This window comes from Rhineura floridana, chromosome 11 (genome assembly GCF_030035675.1).
Source record: "Rhineura floridana isolate rRhiFlo1 chromosome 11, rRhiFlo1.hap2, whole genome shotgun sequence".
Lineage (NCBI taxonomy): Eukaryota > Metazoa > Chordata > Lepidosauria > Squamata > Rhineuridae > Rhineura > Rhineura floridana.
The window spans coordinates 38,277,348-38,295,258 of record NC_084490.1 but is presented as its reverse complement, the minus strand read 5'-3'; the positions used below and the strand labels follow the sequence as shown (position 1 = coordinate 38,295,258).

General features: G+C 43.6%; 2 protein-coding genes across 3 annotated transcripts; one reads left to right on the top strand and one right to left on the bottom strand.

Annotated features, from left to right (window-relative positions):
• Positions 1-2,272: 2,272 nt before the first annotated feature.
• LOC133366195 (uncharacterized) lies at positions 2,273-8,788 on the bottom strand. Of its 2 annotated transcripts, none has more exons than XM_061589020.1 (3): positions 8,649-8,788; positions 3,557-4,232; positions 2,273-3,047 (listed from the first exon to the last, which is right to left on the bottom strand). In XM_061589020.1, the coding sequence occupies exons 2-3, from the start codon at positions 4,157-4,159 to the stop codon at positions 2,337-2,339; spliced, it is 1,314 nt and encodes a 437-aa protein (XP_061445004.1). In that variant the 5' UTR covers positions 4,160-4,232; positions 8,649-8,788; the 3' UTR covers positions 2,273-2,336. The 2 variants fall into 2 exon arrangements, with proteins under 2 accessions (XP_061445004.1, XP_061445005.1); XM_061589021.1 differs by lacking the exon at positions 8,649-8,788 and adding an exon at positions 7,473-7,600.
• Positions 8,789-15,774: 6,986 nt separating this feature from the next.
• Positions 15,775-16,716, top strand: LOC133368014 (olfactory receptor 6N2-like). The gene has a single exon (XM_061592097.1). The coding sequence runs from the start codon at positions 15,775-15,777 to the stop codon at positions 16,714-16,716; it is 942 nt and encodes a 313-aa protein (XP_061448081.1).
• Positions 16,717-17,911: the final 1,195 nt, after the last annotated feature.

The following is a 17,911-nucleotide window of genomic DNA, read 5'->3' as shown; positions in this document are numbered from 1 at the left end:
GCGCTGTCTAAAGACATCAGTGCTTGAATTCTTTTAGTACTATACACTGCCCTCTAATGGTTTTTCTACTGTGTTCTGCATGTGGAATCTCAGAAGTGGATTCTCTAATGTGTTCTGACAAAAGATACAAAACCCACCACATGAAAGGGGAGCTTTGTCAAGGGCAGTGCCTCTCCTCTTTACTCAGTCTGAAGTACATTCTTGTAAGATTTCAGCATGCACCTCAAGTGTTCCTAATGGGTACTGGATAGTGTCATGGGGATGGTGTTGGAGAAAAACCATTCATGGCTGTGCTTTCTTGAGTAAGGAATATACAGTAGAGAAGGATCACATATTGTGCATGTGTACCATGAAGGCACCCCAGTAATAATGAAGACATTTTCCCCCCTATGCATGAACTAATGTTCGCTGATGCCTGGAAGATCAGTCAGATCATTCTGTTACTGCATCAAATGGGAAACCAGGACATGTTTTCCAGGCATCTGTCAAATGAGCAAGGAGAAAAATCCTGTCAAGGGATGCTTGTACTGAAGAACAAATCTAACCCCACATACTGACAAAGAAATAATGCCCACTGAGATCCATGGGACAGAATACAAATTTGCTTTACAAAATTCCTGGACTTTCCTTGGTGGTGCCAAAATGTCTGTCAGTAGCAGAAAAGAGCAGGAAACAGATGGCAAAAATTATGTTTATCATGGTTCACTTTCAGTCACCTTGGCAACTGCTCTTGTGGGGGTTTATTATGGATTGCTGATGTTCTTTTACTCTGCAATATTCTATACTTTGTTCTTTTATATAACAACTGGAAATGAGTTTGTAATATTTTCAGTTTTGGTCTATTGACTATAATATTAAAACTTCACCACATTAAACCAAGTCTTACATTTGTAGTAACTATGACATGTCCATGCACACTCCATTTGCACAACCAGAGATGACAAGCAGCCATCTAACAAGGATTCATTAATTGTAATTATTATTTTTACATTACATCCCACCTTTTCTCCAGGGAGCTCAAAGATGGCATACATGCTTCTCCTCTCCATGTTACCCTCACAACAACCCTGTGAGGTAGGTTAGGCTAAGAGACAGTGACTGGCCCAAGGTCAGTGAGCCTCGTGGCTGAGTGGGGATTTGAACCTTGGTCTCCTAGGTCAGAATATTGGACTAGGACCATTACACTACACTGGCTCCCTAGCAGTAACTACTGCAAGAGCCTGGGATGTGTGTGAGGGGGTGACTGCCAATGGCAGTGTTTTATGATGGGAGGGTTATAGAATCTGCAGGATCTAGTTGAAGAATTGTAAGAGAGAAAATGGTGGCCTTAGAAAGAACAAGTGAGTTGTAAGATTGTACATGGGAACTCAGAAGGAAGGCAAAGTATAACGCGCCTTTCCCCTTATGATTGCCTTAAACTGCCCTAGTTCTGGGCAGACCATCCTCTTCTACCACTCTCTTGGGTGGGAGGATTGTCCTGCCAAACTGTCAAGACATCAAGAGAACCATCCTGTGTAAGGGACTTTTTTTCTTTAGAATGTTTTGCCATCCTCCATTTTCTTTGGGGCATAAGGAGAAATTGGTAAATCTAAACATAGAATAAAGGCATATATTTCTAGGAAAACTTGTATGGTGGCCCTGTTCCCCTGACTGAGCCTCCCTCCTGCCATGCACAGGTGGTACACCTGCCTAAAGAAGGGAGGCTTGTGGTGAGGGACTTGTATGTACTGAACCTTTCCAGGGTCTTAAATTTGGAGATGGAGAAGCCCAAAGCCACCCTCCTGGAAATGGAGGCAGTAGGAAGAGATATGCTGGCTTGCACTCCCTCCATCACTTCTGATTCCAGGTGGAGCAACAGCCTTGTTTTTCTGTTACATTCCCTTCCTCTGTGCCATGGTTTTGACTTCCCTTTTCAGCATTAATGATGAAATCATGTACTTTGTGGAGTGTCGTATTTTCAAAAGAAGGCAAGGTATGTAAGCACTTCCCTGCAGAGGCCTCCTATTGTTATACTGCTATGATTCCACTATGCAATTAACATGCTGGTGCCAGAAAGGCAAATGGTAATTCAAACAAATGATGTAGCTTATAAAAATCAATGCAAAGTACAGAAAAAATCCAGGAATTGGGTATTCTAGGAATGAAGGGAAAGGAATCCAGCTGAAGCCCCACTCCCCATTACACTGGTATGACTGAATCACACAATTTGCAGGAGCTTTTCCCAATTAGTGTAAATGGCATACATACAACTGAAGCAAGTAGGTGTAATCAAGGCCATTTTATTTACAAAATGAATGTAGAACAAACCAAACGTAAGTATGAAAAGAGTCCTAATGTTAGCATTCCGTATTTCCTGCAAGGTAATGTGTGATTGCACTGCGCACTTCCTCACCTCCTGTTTCATCGCTGTTCTCATAAGAATGGTAGTCCTCATTATATGCTGCCAACAGTACATGCTCAGTAATGTCCGGACCATCTGGCACTGCATGTCCCTTTGTCTCACAAATATTATGCAGCACAACACATGCCGTGACGACTGCCACAACATTCTCCTCTGCCACTGGCAGCCTAGCAGTGAGGCATCTCCACCTTGCCTTCAGTCTCCCAAAGGCCTGCTGAACAACACTGTGACAAAGTTTGAAAGTGCTGTTGTAGATGGTCTTCCTCTGATCCAGGGGGTCTCCATATGGTTTCATGAGCCACTTCTGCATAGGATAGGTGCTGTCAGCCAGTATTAGTGGTGGAATCTCCACACCCTGGATGTTGATAGTTGGGTTCCCTGGAACAAAAGTGCCCTCATCCATGGCCTGGCACAGTGCAGATTTACGGAAGATCAACACATCATCATGGCTTTTCCCACTCCATCCTACTTCAATGTTAGTAAAACGGCCAGTGTGGTCAGTTGTCCCTTGAAGTAGAATGGAACAGAAATTCTTGGGTTTGTTGCACTCATCTCCCTGACCTGTAGCAGCTATTATGGACAGATGTGTCAAGTCCATGACACCAACGCAGTGGGGAAACCCCATCTCCCTGAAACCATCCATGATCTGTAAGAGATAACAAACTAGTAGTACATTTAAAATTTTATGGATGTGCCAATAGTTCCACCCCAAAAGTGTCCACAACACACTTCAGTCACAAACAACGACAACACAGTAACATGGCATGGTAGCGAGTGGTATTCTGCAACTGCCTAACTGTTGTTTTGATACTTATAGTGATTTTTGTTAATGTATTTCGAAGTCAATTGTAAGCCGCCTTAGAAGGATATGCATCCTGAAAGACGGGATGAAAATAACACTTTAAAGTGTCAAAGAAAGCAACACTGGCCCAAGGTAAAAGTTAAGTGTCCAAAGGTAAAAGGATAGCTGCCGAATAGTTACAAGTAAAATGGTGGACACCTGGCAAGAACAACTTTAAAAGTTATTTTCACTTTGCAGTGCACAACTCACCCACTAATCCACCTCCCAGACACCTTAGCAACATGGGGAAATAGTGGTGTTTTAAGCCTACACAACCACAGCAACTTTTTAATAAAATCCGTTTTGAAACTTACCTTCCAGTAGTCACCCAAGTAAATTGTCTGGTGGACAAGCAGATGCTTGATGGCAAAGCACACCTCCAGAACAATCTCTCCCACTGTTGACCTCCCAACTCCAAACTGTGCTGCAACTTCACGATAGCATTTCAGATTAGAAAGCCACCATACAGCTATAGCCACCCGCTTCTCAACAGGGATGGCTTCTCGCATGATGGTTCTCTGCCTCTGGAGCTGGGGTCGGAGTATGTCTGCAATTTCAAAGAGGGTGCCTCGGCTCATTTGGAAACTCTCAATCCACCTTTCATCATCCCAGGTTCCAAGCATAGAACGCTCCCACCAATGCTGCTTAGTGGGACAGACCCACCAGCGCCGTAATTTTGGTCCACTTTCCAGCAAGGTGACAATAGGAACCATATGTCTGGAGCTTCTCCTCCTCTGGATGACACGTCTAGTCCTCAAAATATGGTTCTGAATTGCCCGGCCTATCAGTAGTCTCCTCCTCTGCCGCCTTCGGATACTGAACAGATATGCATTACATTGGCTGATGGTTGAATGGAGTACAGCAACCAAAACTTCAAGATGTAGTTTCAGCAGCTGGAGCAACACATGAGGTTCCATGTTGCACAAAGAATGCAATGGCGCTGGAAATCACAGGAGCAACATTTAAAGAGGTTGAAGGTGTGCACTTCCACTGTAAAAAAGCAAACAAAAGAAATTATCAAGGTGAAACCTGGCTACGTCCCACTTTATTCTGCCCACTAGTGTGGACAGGATATGGCAAATGTTAGTGGGGAAAAAAACACATTAAAAAAGAACACACTGGCCCGGTTTGCATGTAGTGCTAAACCATGGTTTATTTAATAAACAACTTGTCTTACAGACAATCAAACAAACCATGGTTTGCTTCTCTAAGGTTTGTTTTATTTTCCAATGTCTCTTGCCTTGTGCCTTTGCAGCTTGATGAGTGTCTGGGGGAAGTGGTCACATAAACCATGGATAAGGAAGAGTGCTGGGTTCACAAGTGCCACCAAGCCATAGTTAACTGAGGTTTGTAAGCCAACAACAAACTGGTTTCAGATCATGATTTTTTGGCAGCAAGCAAACCACAGTTAAGCTACTGGACAGAGTTCACATTTAATGCTAAGCCATGATGTAATAAATCAGAGTTTAATAAGACATAGCTCAGTGTTATATGTGAAACAAGCCAACATCTTCCATAATGTTGAAGGCACATTACAATTCCACCTGTAAGAAAAAGTGGAAAAACAACAACCAGTAATGCCAAGTTAAAACTTTTTTATTGGCCTCGGCATTTAAAGTGTTGGTTATGCTATTAAGTCTGCTCTACAGTTTTATCTCCTTCAAAATCTGTTTTACTGATTGCTTTGTTCTTGCTATATTATATCTTATCTTGGTATGATGATAATGGTGATTTATTAATGTATATACTGCTTCATGCCAAAATAGACTTCTAAGTGGTTTACAAGTATAAAACCCAATAACACAAGAATTAAAATATAAAATCATTAACATATGCAATAAAACAATCCATTAAAACAACACAGCAATTAAAAAAGGAGACTCAGGATGAAAGATCAGGGAAATGCCTGCATAAACAGGTGCATCTACAGTTAGTTTAGTTGAGCTCATTAGATACTGCTAGGTGAAGAGCAGTTTTAGTATATTTTCAATAAACTGTAATAAATAAGTAAAAACTGCCTGGAAGCATCCTTTTAAAAACTGCCTGGAAGCATCCTTTGCCTCATGAAGCAAGAGGGAGTGTAACTATTAGGAGCCACCTCAGTGGCATGATCTCTACTTAAAGAGGAGGCTTCCCCAAACAACTAATACATTGTGTAGAGAAATGGTCTCCCCACATAAGACCCTGCTGGATGAGGCCAGGGGCCCATCCAGTTCAGGATCCTGTTCTCACAGTGTCCCACTAGATGCCCATGGGAAGCCCGCAAACAGGACCTGAGTGCAACAGCATTCTTTCCTCCTGCAGTTTCCAGCAACTGGTATTCAGAAGCATACTGCCTCTGACAGTGGTGGTAGAACATACTGTAGCTACTACAAGCAACACTTTCTCATTTGTACCACAGAGAGTGAGTTCTGTTTGGGAACTGTATTTATTCATCTGCTACATTTTTATCCCATCCTGCTTCCAACAAGTTCAGGGTAGCCTACTTTGTTCCCCCTCTGCACAATTGTATCCACAGCAATCCTGCAAGGTACGTTAGGCTGAGAGATAATGAATGGCCTAAGGTCAGTGAAAAGGACACTGATCAAAGAGGAGGTTCCCCTACCCCCAAGAAAACTGCCCCCCACACAAGCAACACATTTGTAAGAAGGAGAGTGGGCCTTCTTTAGAACTATGTCCTTGAAATGTGCAGGACAATGTCACCCCACTTCTAGGAGAACTAGATCTCAATGGAGGCCCTCACCTATGGCACTGTAAAAACAAGTGCCCCTTTTGAGGTATTTTTAAGTCTCTGGGGGCCCCCAACACTTCTGGAACCATTTTTCTTTTGAGAAGCGTGTTCCACTGAAAATGTGTGAGTAACTCCAAATGCCCCATCCTAAACAGATAGCATTGCCCCATCAAATACCAGAGAGCGCTGTTGTTAGGATATCTGCCCATTAATTTGATGGGAAAAGGCCAATGGATTTGTTTCCATATATCCATGGACTCAACACAAACATTTGCCGTTGACAAGAACACTGCACAGGGCTCAGCTGGAGTGACAGATCAAGGGACACCCTTGGGGAAACCAGGAGCTTGCTCAGATTGAGGTAGATGGAAGAAAATTCTTGCTGTAGTTATTTTTTTAAATTAATTTTGCAGAGAGGTTTCTCCCAAAAGTCACCACTTGCAACAGTGTAATCCTCAGAGAGCGTCCTAGCTGGATGCTGCTTCCTAGCTAGAAAAAGCAGCAATGGTCTGCAGAGCTTAATTCAACCTTTCAAAACAGGCCCCCAAGAACCCAACAAGGATTTAGGCATAACGTGAGCTCCCAGGGCTGGGAGGGGTTTTCCTACAAAGGGTCATCCCAGAGCTGCATCCAGACTAAAGGCCTTGAAGGCTGCTCAGGCATCATTGCAATTCTAATTCTAATCATTCTATCTCAGCTGGAATTAGAATGACTATGCCACAGAACTCTTAACATAGCATTGTACCCACAGTGCTGTTTACATGGCGAAGGGGAGCCTGCCCGCTTATTTAAACTTATTTATTTATTCCTCTGAAGCAGAGGAAAAGCCCACTTCCTCTTTGTGTTTTGAAGGTTTAGCACTTCCAGTCAAGTGTACTAATATTAGTGTACTAATATATATTTTTTAAGTGTTTAGCAAGTGGGTGGGGACGGGAGATTTCTCAGATCATACCCTGAATGCTTCATAGTACAAGCCCTGAGGCCAGGCAGAGATGATTTATAATCGATGTATACCTATATATATATGGCATTTTACAAAGAAGAGGTATGACAAGTCTCTAACAGGTGACTAACCTGTAGCCCTCCAAATACTGTTGGACTAGAACTCCCCTTACCCCTGATCACTGGCCACACTGGCTGGGGATGAAGAGAATTGTAGCCTAGCAATATCTGGAGGTTAGCTACATCTACCGTCAGGCCTCACAGTCTGTCTAATGGCTCCCGCAAAACTCATCATTGGTCGCTTGCACAAAGCTTACACAGTGGTTAGACTATATTCAGCATTCTTAAGCATTCCTTTGATTTATAAGCATTCATCCTGATTTATCTGTGGGGTGTTGACACGTCTCCCCATTCATCATTCACTCATCCCACACTTTTCAGTGTGTTGCCCTGTGGGCTTCCTAACCGCAAAAGGCCTGTGTTTATTTTTATTTTAAGTGGATTTCTTGCGCCAGGGCAGGAGAGTGCTTTCATCAACCTTAATTGCACAAACCTACGTTTATGGGAAGCGGTTGAATGAATTCTTCCCACATAGTAACGAGTCTATAGTAGCCAAATACATAGCCAAGCAAACAACACAGGAAGGAGGTGAGGGAAGAGAATGGAGAGATGCAAGGGGGGGGTAGGAGACGCGATTGTTTCCGTTAGTCTACTTTGGGTCAGTTGTAACAGAGGGACTAGAGAGGTGAGGGGGCAACAATTCCAAATGGAACAGGAAACGGGTGAAGCTTTCCCTTCCTTTTCCTCGATGTGTGTGCAGAAGCGGCGGCATTAATCCCCCTTGAAAGAACTTGCAGTGAGAAGGCAGGGAATGATTCATTCTGTCCCCCCAAGCCAGGACAACGTTGCAAGCTCTCTCCTCAGCCATTGCTGTTGGGCGAAGAGCCAACCAAGCCCAAGCGCTGACGTTGGCAATGTGTGTAGAGCGGGGGGGGGAGAGAAATAAGAGTATCCCATGAAAAAAGACAGAAACTCGTGACGTAGGATCGGGCTGTTGGGCTTCGTCGGAAAGGCGCTTCGATCAGCCTGACCCTGGTGTGCCAGATGCCCTTTTTTTTCCTGCTGCGGTGCGGCGAGTTTCTCCCCGCTTCAGGAAGTAGCCGCCGCCACCTGACCTTTCCACTCGCCTGCAGAGAACTAAATCTCCTCCTCCTGCCGGCTTCCTGCCTGCAATTCCTCTCCCTAATCCTAACTGCGGGGGGAGGGGTAAGCAAGATTCCCTCACACCCTGCTAGGCTGGGAGAGAGGCAGACTGATGTCCAAGCCACCCCCTCCAAACCGGCAGTCTGCCCGCCTGCCTCTGCCATCGCTGTTGTTGCTCCAACGAGGGGCCAGCGGTAGTGTTTTCTGCACGCCCCACGGAACGTTTGCAAAAGTTTTTTAAAAGACCCTGGACAAAGGAGTCTTGTTTATAGAATCGGGGACGCCCCCCTTTCTCTCCCCCCTTTTTAAAGGGAACCAAAGGGTGCCTAGAATGCTTTCTTTTGGACAGGAGCTTTCCCACCGAGCTCTCTCAAAACATGGGATCGATCACGCTCAATGCCAAAGCGTATTGCAGTGAGGGTGGTTCTCGTGGGGAGTTCTCGGTACTTTTGGAATAAGGCATGACGTCGCCCTCCCATCTATGGATTCACGAGTTCTAGGAGATCCACAGAGCACCCCTCTTTCCTTACCTGGAGAGACGAGGTTTCCAAGGGGAGTGCGCATGTGCGAGTCCCTCTTCTTCCCCTAAAGGCGCTGCTTTGCGATCTGCGCGTGCTTGCTCAATGACGATGAGGAGTGGGGAGTCTCATTCTGTTAGGTCGCTGATGGGGACCTTTTCATGGCTAGGCTGCCCTTGGACACTCTCTTTAACCCATTAACCTAATTGGATTGTGAACTCTGAAGCACTGAGGAACCAATCTCATCAAGAGATGTAAAGTAGTTTTAGTCAGTTTTTTGTTTTTTTGTAATACAGATTCCTGGACCAAGCCCTCTTTGGATGGAGAAGTAAATTGAAAGCCCCAGGAAAAATTAGCCCCTTCCTAGTTATTTGAAGGGGGGGGGAGGCAGCCTAGGTAGTTATTAACTTGGGAAAAACACCATTTAACTTTTTCCTTATCTTTATGTTCTCAAGATTTAACCCTTTTCTTCAGTTAGGTTCGGTTACATTAACAAAACAAATATTTTGAAAATTAACTTTCAATTTATTTTTTAGATTTTTGTGGTAATCAAAAGATTACACACAAATATAGAGACAGAATTTTTAAAGCATCAAACAGGATTTCCAACTAGATCCTAGGATGCAGATAATAAAGAAAACCTCATATTTATTACAATGACTAACAAAGCAGATATTACATATTTACTAATATTTATTAATATAATTTTATTGTTATACATAAAACATTCATATCTGTTGTGTTAATCACTATAATAGTCACATGAGAGAGAGAAAACATATAATTAATTAGACTACAGCAAGCTCCAGAACACCTCAGATTTTATGATGATGATGATGATGATGTCCTGTTTTTGTTTGGAACCCCTCTTGGCCTAATGCTGAAAGATGACCTGCCAGGAACCACAGTTTGACATAATGTGTTGGGTGCCTCCTGCCATCTGAGGGGGCCTATCTGCTTGAAACAGAATTCCACTTCTGGTGCTAATGATGATATTTCCACATAACGTTTCAGTATGGGAGTTTCTGGCCCCAGTATACTATATGTGGATTACCCCTCTGCTGCACTAGTAAAAGAAGGTGCACATTTGCATATGCTATGTCATATGCAAATATGTACCCTCTTTTGCAGGTGGGAGTGGAGCGTCCCAAAATACATCAGAGGCCTCATACAAATAATATGTCCAATAGAATATGAATACTTGAAGATTCCCCCATAATTACAGCTCAGTACTACAATTCTGCCTGGCACACAGCTATTAAAGGCATGATAGCGCTGCTCTCCTGCAATACCAACCCTAAACCATGCAAAGAACTCACGTTCCCTGAGTTGTAAATGAATTATGTGACTGCAGGTCTTTCTTTTGCTTTTGGTTAAGGTTTTGGACTACGACGTGGGAGACCAGAGTTTGAGTCCCCACACAGCCATGAAGCTCACTGGGTGACCTTGGGCCAGTCACTGCCTCTCAGCCTCGTGAAAACCCAATTCATAGGGTTGCCATAAGTCGGAATCGACTTGAAGGCAGTACATTTACATTTAGGCTAGCAGTGCTACATTCAGTGCAAGACCAAGTGTGGTATTTCAGATGGAGGGGTCAAAACAGATTTTAAGATTTACAGCAGTTCTGTTCAGATGTTTATGCTTGGATAAATTAAAGGTTGAAATAGTTAAAAAGCAAGCAGTATATTCATTTGTTGTGTTTATTTACTAATACCTCATAATAGCTTTTTTTTCTTGTTCATTTTTGAGCAAGAAGGATTTGAAATCCCTACTCAGCCAGGAAGCTCTATGGGAATCCTTCGCCCAGTCTCCGTCTCTTAGCCTAACTTAGCTCACAGGGTTGTTGTGAGGATAAAATGGAAAGGGGGAGAACCATGTAAACCACCTTGAGTTCTTTGAATATCAACAAACCATTTAAGCGGTTAATAGCAACAACAACCCATTCCATGAGTGGGAAAGCAACTAATCCCTCCTCCCTGCAAATTGCTGCTAAAATCAAGTTAACCAGCAGCACCCCACACACACACTGCAACATTTCCCTAGGAGACTTTGGGGGCGATTTGTGTGTGTTGGACCCTGGGTGAGAGCCAGGGTGGATGGGTGGAGTCCTGGGTAAGAGCCAGGAGGTTGAGAGATGTTGAGTGGAGAAGTGTAAGGCAATTGTCTTAATATTTATTCGTTAATCTGTATTATGTATGCATTTGTATTGTGGTTTTATTGTATATTTTTATAACATTTGCTGTTTTATCTTCTGTACACTGCTTAGAGATTTATGTATATATATATTAAGCAGCATAGAAATAGCTTAAATAATAAATAATAATGATGGGGGGGGAAACTTGCCAAGAGACTGGATAACAACACTCCAATTGTGAAGCACACAATGGACATTTCTCTCCACTCTACCATTCCACTGCTGCATGTGGTAAAAACAACAGCAATGATACAAAGTAGGCATCTGCAAAAATTGGACAGGGAGTACCTGATCTCAAATAGAGATTACAAGGAGACAGAGGCCACTAGCCCGAAAGAAAAGTGCAGGGGAAGGGGAAACCATGGCTCCTTAGGACCCCAGGGATTCCTGGTGTCCAAACAACTCACTTGTCAAGGTCTGACTTCACTCATTGGCTAAAAACACTGAAAAACGGAAACAGCCAGACTGGTTTCTCTCACAAATATCACTTAGTAGGTTAAGGCTTGCTGATACATTTTACATCATAACTTTCTTTGTAAGAGTCCAATTGGCAGACAGTGGGTGATATTCAGCTAAGTGCTACTCACAGCAGACCCATGGAAATTAATGGGCCTAAATTAGTCATGTCCATTAACTTCAATGGATCTACTCTGAGTAGGACTAGCACTGAATACCAGTATTAAGAGTCTGGGGGCCCTGCTAACTTGGGGCCAGGTACATGTGTACCCCCTGCCCTGCTCTCAGTGGCCCCAATGGAAGAACTTAACAAATACAGTAGGGCGCTGCTTTGCGGCACTCCGCTTTGCAGTGTTCCACTGATACAGTGGTTGTCAATTGCAGAAAGGCCCTGCTCCTACGGTGCTTGTTCCACTTTTACGGTGTTTTTCAGGCGTCGGGCACCATTTTAGACAGTGTTAGTCAATGCATTCCGCTTTACGGTGGATTTCGCTTTACAGCGGTGGTCCGGAACGGAACCTGCCATGTGAGCGGGGCCCTACTGTACAAGAACACAGCACACAATTCAGTAGATATGACAAGCCAAGGAAGCCCTTAGAAGGGAAAATCTTCAGGGCCTACCACTCAAAGAAGCATCTAAGCACACTTTGAATATAGGGATCAAATGGAAGCCTGTTAAACAGAGCCTTGAAATTGTGTATCAGAGTTCCACTTCAAAGGCAAGGCGTGGCAGACATTTTTTTTTGTTAGATTTATATCCTGCCCTTCCTCCCAATAGGAGACCAGAGAGGCAAACAAAAACACTAAAATATCATAAAAACAGACTTTAAAAATATATCACTCAAAACATCTTTAAAAACATTTCAAAAAAGCTTTAAAAACATCATAAAAAACAATTCCAACACAGATGCAGACTGGGATATGCAGTACTATCTATAGCTGGAGTGGGGAAGCTCTGGCCCACAGGCCAAATTTGGCTTAGCCTAGGTTCCAATTCGGCCCTTGAGGCTATTTTCCCCAAACCATGTCCACCTGCCCCACACCTGATGTCATATGTGACCTATGAGTGGAGCAGGTAGAGACACGGCTGGATCAGCCACATAGCCAATGGGGAATTAAGTTGCTCAGTCAATCCCTGCAGAAAGCAGGGCTGAAGTCACTGCCCACTGGCTGATGGGCAGTGACTTCAAGCCTGCCGGACTGCCTGTGCATCAGAGTTCCTCTTTAGGTCTGGTAGTTGGCTGTTACTCTAAGGAAGGGGAAATGACCATCTTCCTTTTTTTGCAGACTCCAAACAAGAGCTTATAATTATCAGTATCGGAAGATATCCTCAGAGTAGAAAGATGCTAAATAGTCCAGTAAAGCTTGGAGGGTCTTGAAAGTATTGCCATGGATATTCAGGTGATGCTCCCTAGTTGTGGAATATCCACCCACGATATTTAGTAAGGTGAAAGCTTGAAAAAATTCTGAAAATTGGGGTGTTTCTCCCCCAAAAATGGGTGTGTTGAGGTAGGCTAGCTTTTATCACCCATGCTTAAGTTGTGCTGATCTATGGAAAGGGGTGGAGCAGGAAACTTTAGCTTGAATTATTCTCTTGAGGAATTTGGTTTGATTATTTCTTGCTCTCTTGGCTACCTTTTTTTTTTAACCTAAAACCTTTAGGTTAGGTACAGGACAAATACCCAAGCTGACAATTTTAAAACCTCCCACATTTAGTAAACGAGCAGGCTTTTTGGAATGGGGGCAATCCTTCCTTTTCACGGGGTTCTCAAGAGATTTGCACCCCAATCCTAAACAAGTTTACTCACAAGTAAATCCCATGAAGCTCAATGGGATTTACTCCCTGATATGTGTGTGGTGGATTGCAGTCTTAAGGCTCCTGCAGCATGAAAAAAAGCCTTTTCAGATCTTAAGTCCAATTTCTTCTAGTCAAAAAATCCCTAGACATAGTAGGATTTTAAAAGATTTGTATTTTATACTCGGTAGGGTAGGTTGATTTCCTCAGGGAAATATTTTGCACTGAATAGCCAGTAATAGTAAACAAAGGATGTCCACAGGGCCTTGGAAAGGAATTATATTTTCTAATTCTGGATGAGGGGATTGGTATACCTTCTGAAAATGTTGAGGAAATAGCTTCTTTTTGTCCAGGTATACAATGATTGTAGGTGGATGAAAATGCAGAATCTCTCTTTTTTATGGAGTCTCTCTTTTTTATGGAGCATACATATCTTTTGTGGGTGGGTGTTTTTATGAAAGCTAAATCTTGGGAACTCTAAATCCTGGTCCATTCACTGATGTGTGTTTATTTAGTATACATCTTGACCCTGCGCTTTCAACAAGGGCAGCATCACATAATTTGCCTCACATCCATTTTATCCTTGCAAGAACTCGGTGTGTTTCCTGTCTAGGGCTGTAAACACACTAGTCACCACAGCAAAGCGTTTTCATTAGCCACACCTGGAGGGAGAACAGGTTGATCTGCTGATCAGTTACGAAATCTCTTTGAAGCTGAATTTTAAAAAACACACAAACTCAAGCTGCTCCCACCAGGTTTTGCAGTAAAAAAGGGCGGGGGGGGTTGACTAGCGTCGTGTGCCGCCATTTTCAGAAGAGAGAGGAGGAGACACACTGGAACGGGCAGAACAGTGAGTATGTTTCTACCCTGAGTAAGAATTTGAACTTGGGTTTTCCTGGTCCTAGTCTGATGTTCTTCACCACGAAGCCACATAGGGCTCCATATGACTGCGCTCCTGCTTTTTTGGACTGAAGGTGTGTAGACTGGGAGATCTAATCACAGCGTCACCACCACCTTTGGGAACAAGAAAGAGATTAATGGAGTCAGGATGCCTGGCGGATTAAGACAGGAGCCACACAGTGATTTCTGCTTAGGACCATATGAAGCCTCCTTATACCAAAATGAGACTGTGGTCCACCTAGCTCAGTATTGCCAAACTGACTGGCAGCAGCTTTCCAAGGTTTCCAGACCAGGAGTCTTTCCTAGTCCTACCTGGAGATGCCAGGGATCGAACTTAAGACCTTTTGCATGCAATGCAGATGCTTTACTACTGAGTTACAGCCATTCTCCTAACAGTAGACTACTAGGAATGTAGGAAGCTCCCTTATACTGAGTCAGGCCATTGGTCCATTCAGCTCAGTATTGTCTACATTAACTGGCTGTGGCTCTCCAGGGTTTCAAGCAAAGGACATTCCCTGATCTACCAGGAGATGCCGAGGATTGAACCTGGGGCCGTCTGCATGCAAAGCAGTTGCTCTACCGCTGGGCTACTGCCCTTCCCCAAATCATTGTCTGGGCTGGCGTTCGAACTGGCATTTTGAGAGGCTCTACATTCCCAAGAGCTAAGGCACAACCAAAATACAATTTCACACCAAATAACCTAGATATAAGTAAGGATAGCCAACATGGTGCCCTCCGAATGTTGCTGGACCATAACCCCCTTCATCCCCAGCCAACATGGCCAATGGTCAGGAATGATGGGAACTGGAGTCTGCCAACATCTGGAGGCAACCATATTGATGACCCCTGCTTTTATAATTAGTTACAATTGAATCCAGAGAGCAAAGGGTAATGGAAGTGCATGGTGTCCTGAAGTGGGACCGGATGGGAGAGGAAATTGCTTGGCGGATGAAATGTTAAGGGAAGAAGGGGGGTGAAGCGTTGGGGAAGGAGCAGTTGGGATTCGTCAGTTAAAGCAATTAACTGGTAATGGTTAGAGGTGAAGAGACTGAGTCCAGGCATTAAAAGCAGAGTAAACACACAGCTGTTATCTGAAGGACAGTGAGAAGTTAGTTGTGGGAATGATTTTGAGTAAGCAAATGGGTAGTGGCAAAGAGTTAAACGTCCTCCCCCACCACTTCTCTCAAAATTGGTCTTATCCAAAACTACTTTTATTGAAATATCAAACCAGGCTGTTATTGGTAATTCCTTTCGCACATTTATGGGTAACACTGTGCACATAGTTAGACCTATCACAATTCTGAATTATTTAGTATTGAATATTGAGAAGGGCTTGCACTGGGTCCACCAACAGAAGTCATATCAGAGCCCCCCCTTCTAAATCCTACTGCGAGGATTCTAAATCCTGCAGATGCATGAAGATACTAGCATCCTCAAACCATACACGGATCATTTGATAATATACTCCTTTACATGAAGAAACCACAGAACTCTGGTCCTCTTGAGCAATTGCTTTTTACCTTGTGGTTGGAATGAAAAGCTGGGTTGAGCTTCCTGGCTAAGCTGATGCCATGAAAATGAAGCTTATTGGTGTTGTTTGATCTGGAAGCTGACAACTCAGTTTGATTGTGGCCAGCCTCCCCCAAATAAGCATTCTGTTAATTAATATCATAGGTTCTTTTGAGTTACCTATCAATAAAAATAAAATAATGGACATAAGTAATTGTGCATTCATTTTTCAGTCTTCTTTTATTAATGTTCTTTTTATTTTCTCGCCCATTACACCAGAGGTGATGGAAACCCCCAATGAAACTGGGATGGTGATTGACTTTGAATTGGTTGGGTTCCTGGACCTTCAGGATTTCTACATATTGCTTTTTACCATCTTGTTAGTGGTTTACTTTCTCATTCTCTGTGGGAACACCATCATATTCTCCCTCATTCAGGCTAGCCCCCGTTTTCACAACCCCATGTATTTTTTCATCGCTGCGTTGGCTGTTCTGGAGATGTGCTACACGACTGTCACCATCCCCAAGATGTTGGCAGATCTGCTGCAGAGAAAGAGCCGCATCTCCTTCACTGGCTGCCTTCTGCAAGTCTATTTCTTCCACGCCCTGGGGATCACAGAATGCTGTCTGCTCACGGTGATGGCTTATGACCGGTACTTAGCCATCTGCATGCCATTAAACTATAGAACCACCATGACAACCAAACATTGTTCCCAGCTGCTGGTGGGATGCTGTGCTTGTGGCTTTGCATGCCCCATGCCAGAAATCATCCTCACTTCCAGACTGCCGTTCTGCGGGGCCACTCGTGTCAAGCATATATTCTGTGATTTCCCTCCATTGTTTAGTCTCGCCTGTACTGACATGTCCACCGTCATCATGATAGACTTTGTCGTCCATTCCTTTGTCATCCTTGGGCCTGTCTTTCTTATAGTCCTCTCTTACATCAAGATCTTGTCTGTTGTAGCCAAGATCCAGAGCCCAGAAGGCCGCCAGAAGGCCTTTTCCACCTGTGCCTCCCATCTCATTGTAGTCTTGGCCTTTTTTGGAACCACTGGGTTCATGTATGTCCGCTTGACTCGTGCCAGATCATTCTATTATGAAAGGATCATAGCAGTGATCTATGCTGTCCTCACTCCCCTCTTCAACCCCATTGTTTATAGCCTGAGAAACAAAGAAATTCAGGAAGAGATAAGAAAAATGGTTAAACTTCCAGATCTGCCATTCTAGGCCTGGTGGCACCATGAGTACTGATCCATTTGGACTATTGGCTTCATAACATTTTTTTAAAGTATGGGGCATGCTGTTAGGTGCTTCTGTAGTCAGCATTTCCTTAGAGTTGGGATTCCTAACAGAGAAATTTTACAGCAGGGCTGAAGAAGATTCATTAGGAAGGCTCTGAGAATGTTTGCATTTGAAGAGAGTACAGCTGTACTGTGAGAGTCAGTGTGGTGTAGTGGTTAAGGTGTTGGACTGCGACCTGGAAGACCAGGGTTCAAATCCCCACACAGCCATGAAGCTCACTGGGTGACCTTGGGTCAGTCACTGCCTCTCAGCCTCAGAGGAAGGCAATGGTAAACCCCCTCTGAATACTGCTTACCATGAAAACCCTATTCAAAGGGTCGCCATAAGTCGGGATCGACTTGAAGGCAGTACATCATCATCATCATCACAGCTGTACTTCTGCTATGGTGGCCATTTACACATCAGCAAAAAAACCCACCATCACCTAAAGGCACAGGTATGCATAAAGTTTCGTGTGCTCATTGATACATATCAATGCAAATGTAGAAATAATAATTATAAATTAAATAGAAAACTAATATTTTCCACAAGTAATGATGACCACCAACTACAGTGGCTTTAAAAGAGGATTTGAAAAATTCATGAAAGATAAGACTATCAGTGGCTACTAGCCATGATGGCTATGTTCTCCCTCCACTGTTGGAGGCAGTATACCTCTGAATACCAATCGCTGGGAACCACAAATGGGGAGAGTGTTGTGCTTATGTCCTGCTCCCAGGCTTCCCATCATCATCATCATTGAATTTATATCCTGCCCTTCCTCCCAAAGGAGCTCAGGGTGGCAAACACATCAACAAAACAATTTAAAGACAACAAGCATTCTAAAAACAATTTAAAACATTCTAAAAACAGTTGCTACTTCTGCAAACCTTGGGATTTCCTTGAGCCTGCTGAGTGGTACTTGTGCATGAGTGGTACTATTCCAGCTACATAAGAATCCATGCTCAGATAATGAGTTCACTATGGGATTCGGGTTGAGCAGGATGTACTCCCAGCATCTCCTCCAGCCCTATGGTAAGACTGGGGTCTGCAGAAAAGAGGAAATGTTGAAATGGTCAAATCAGTTCCTTTAGTTAAATAAATAGCCCTGGCCAGGTCTGTTAATAAAAAACTGTTAATA

Excerpts from the sequence above, each read along its gene's own strand:
- LOC133366195 (XM_061589020.1), bottom strand. The coding sequence starts at position 4,159 with ATGGAACCTCATGTGTTGCTCCAGCTGCTGAAACTACATCTTGAAGTT. Across the intron at positions 3,048-3,556 it reads ACTTGGGTGACTACTGGAAG|ATCATGGATGGTTTCAGGGA; the intron begins GTAAGTTTCAAA and ends TATCTCTTACAG.
- LOC133368014 (XM_061592097.1), top strand. The coding sequence starts at position 15,775 with ATGGAAACCCCCAATGAAACTGGGATGGTGATTGACTTTGAATTGGTT.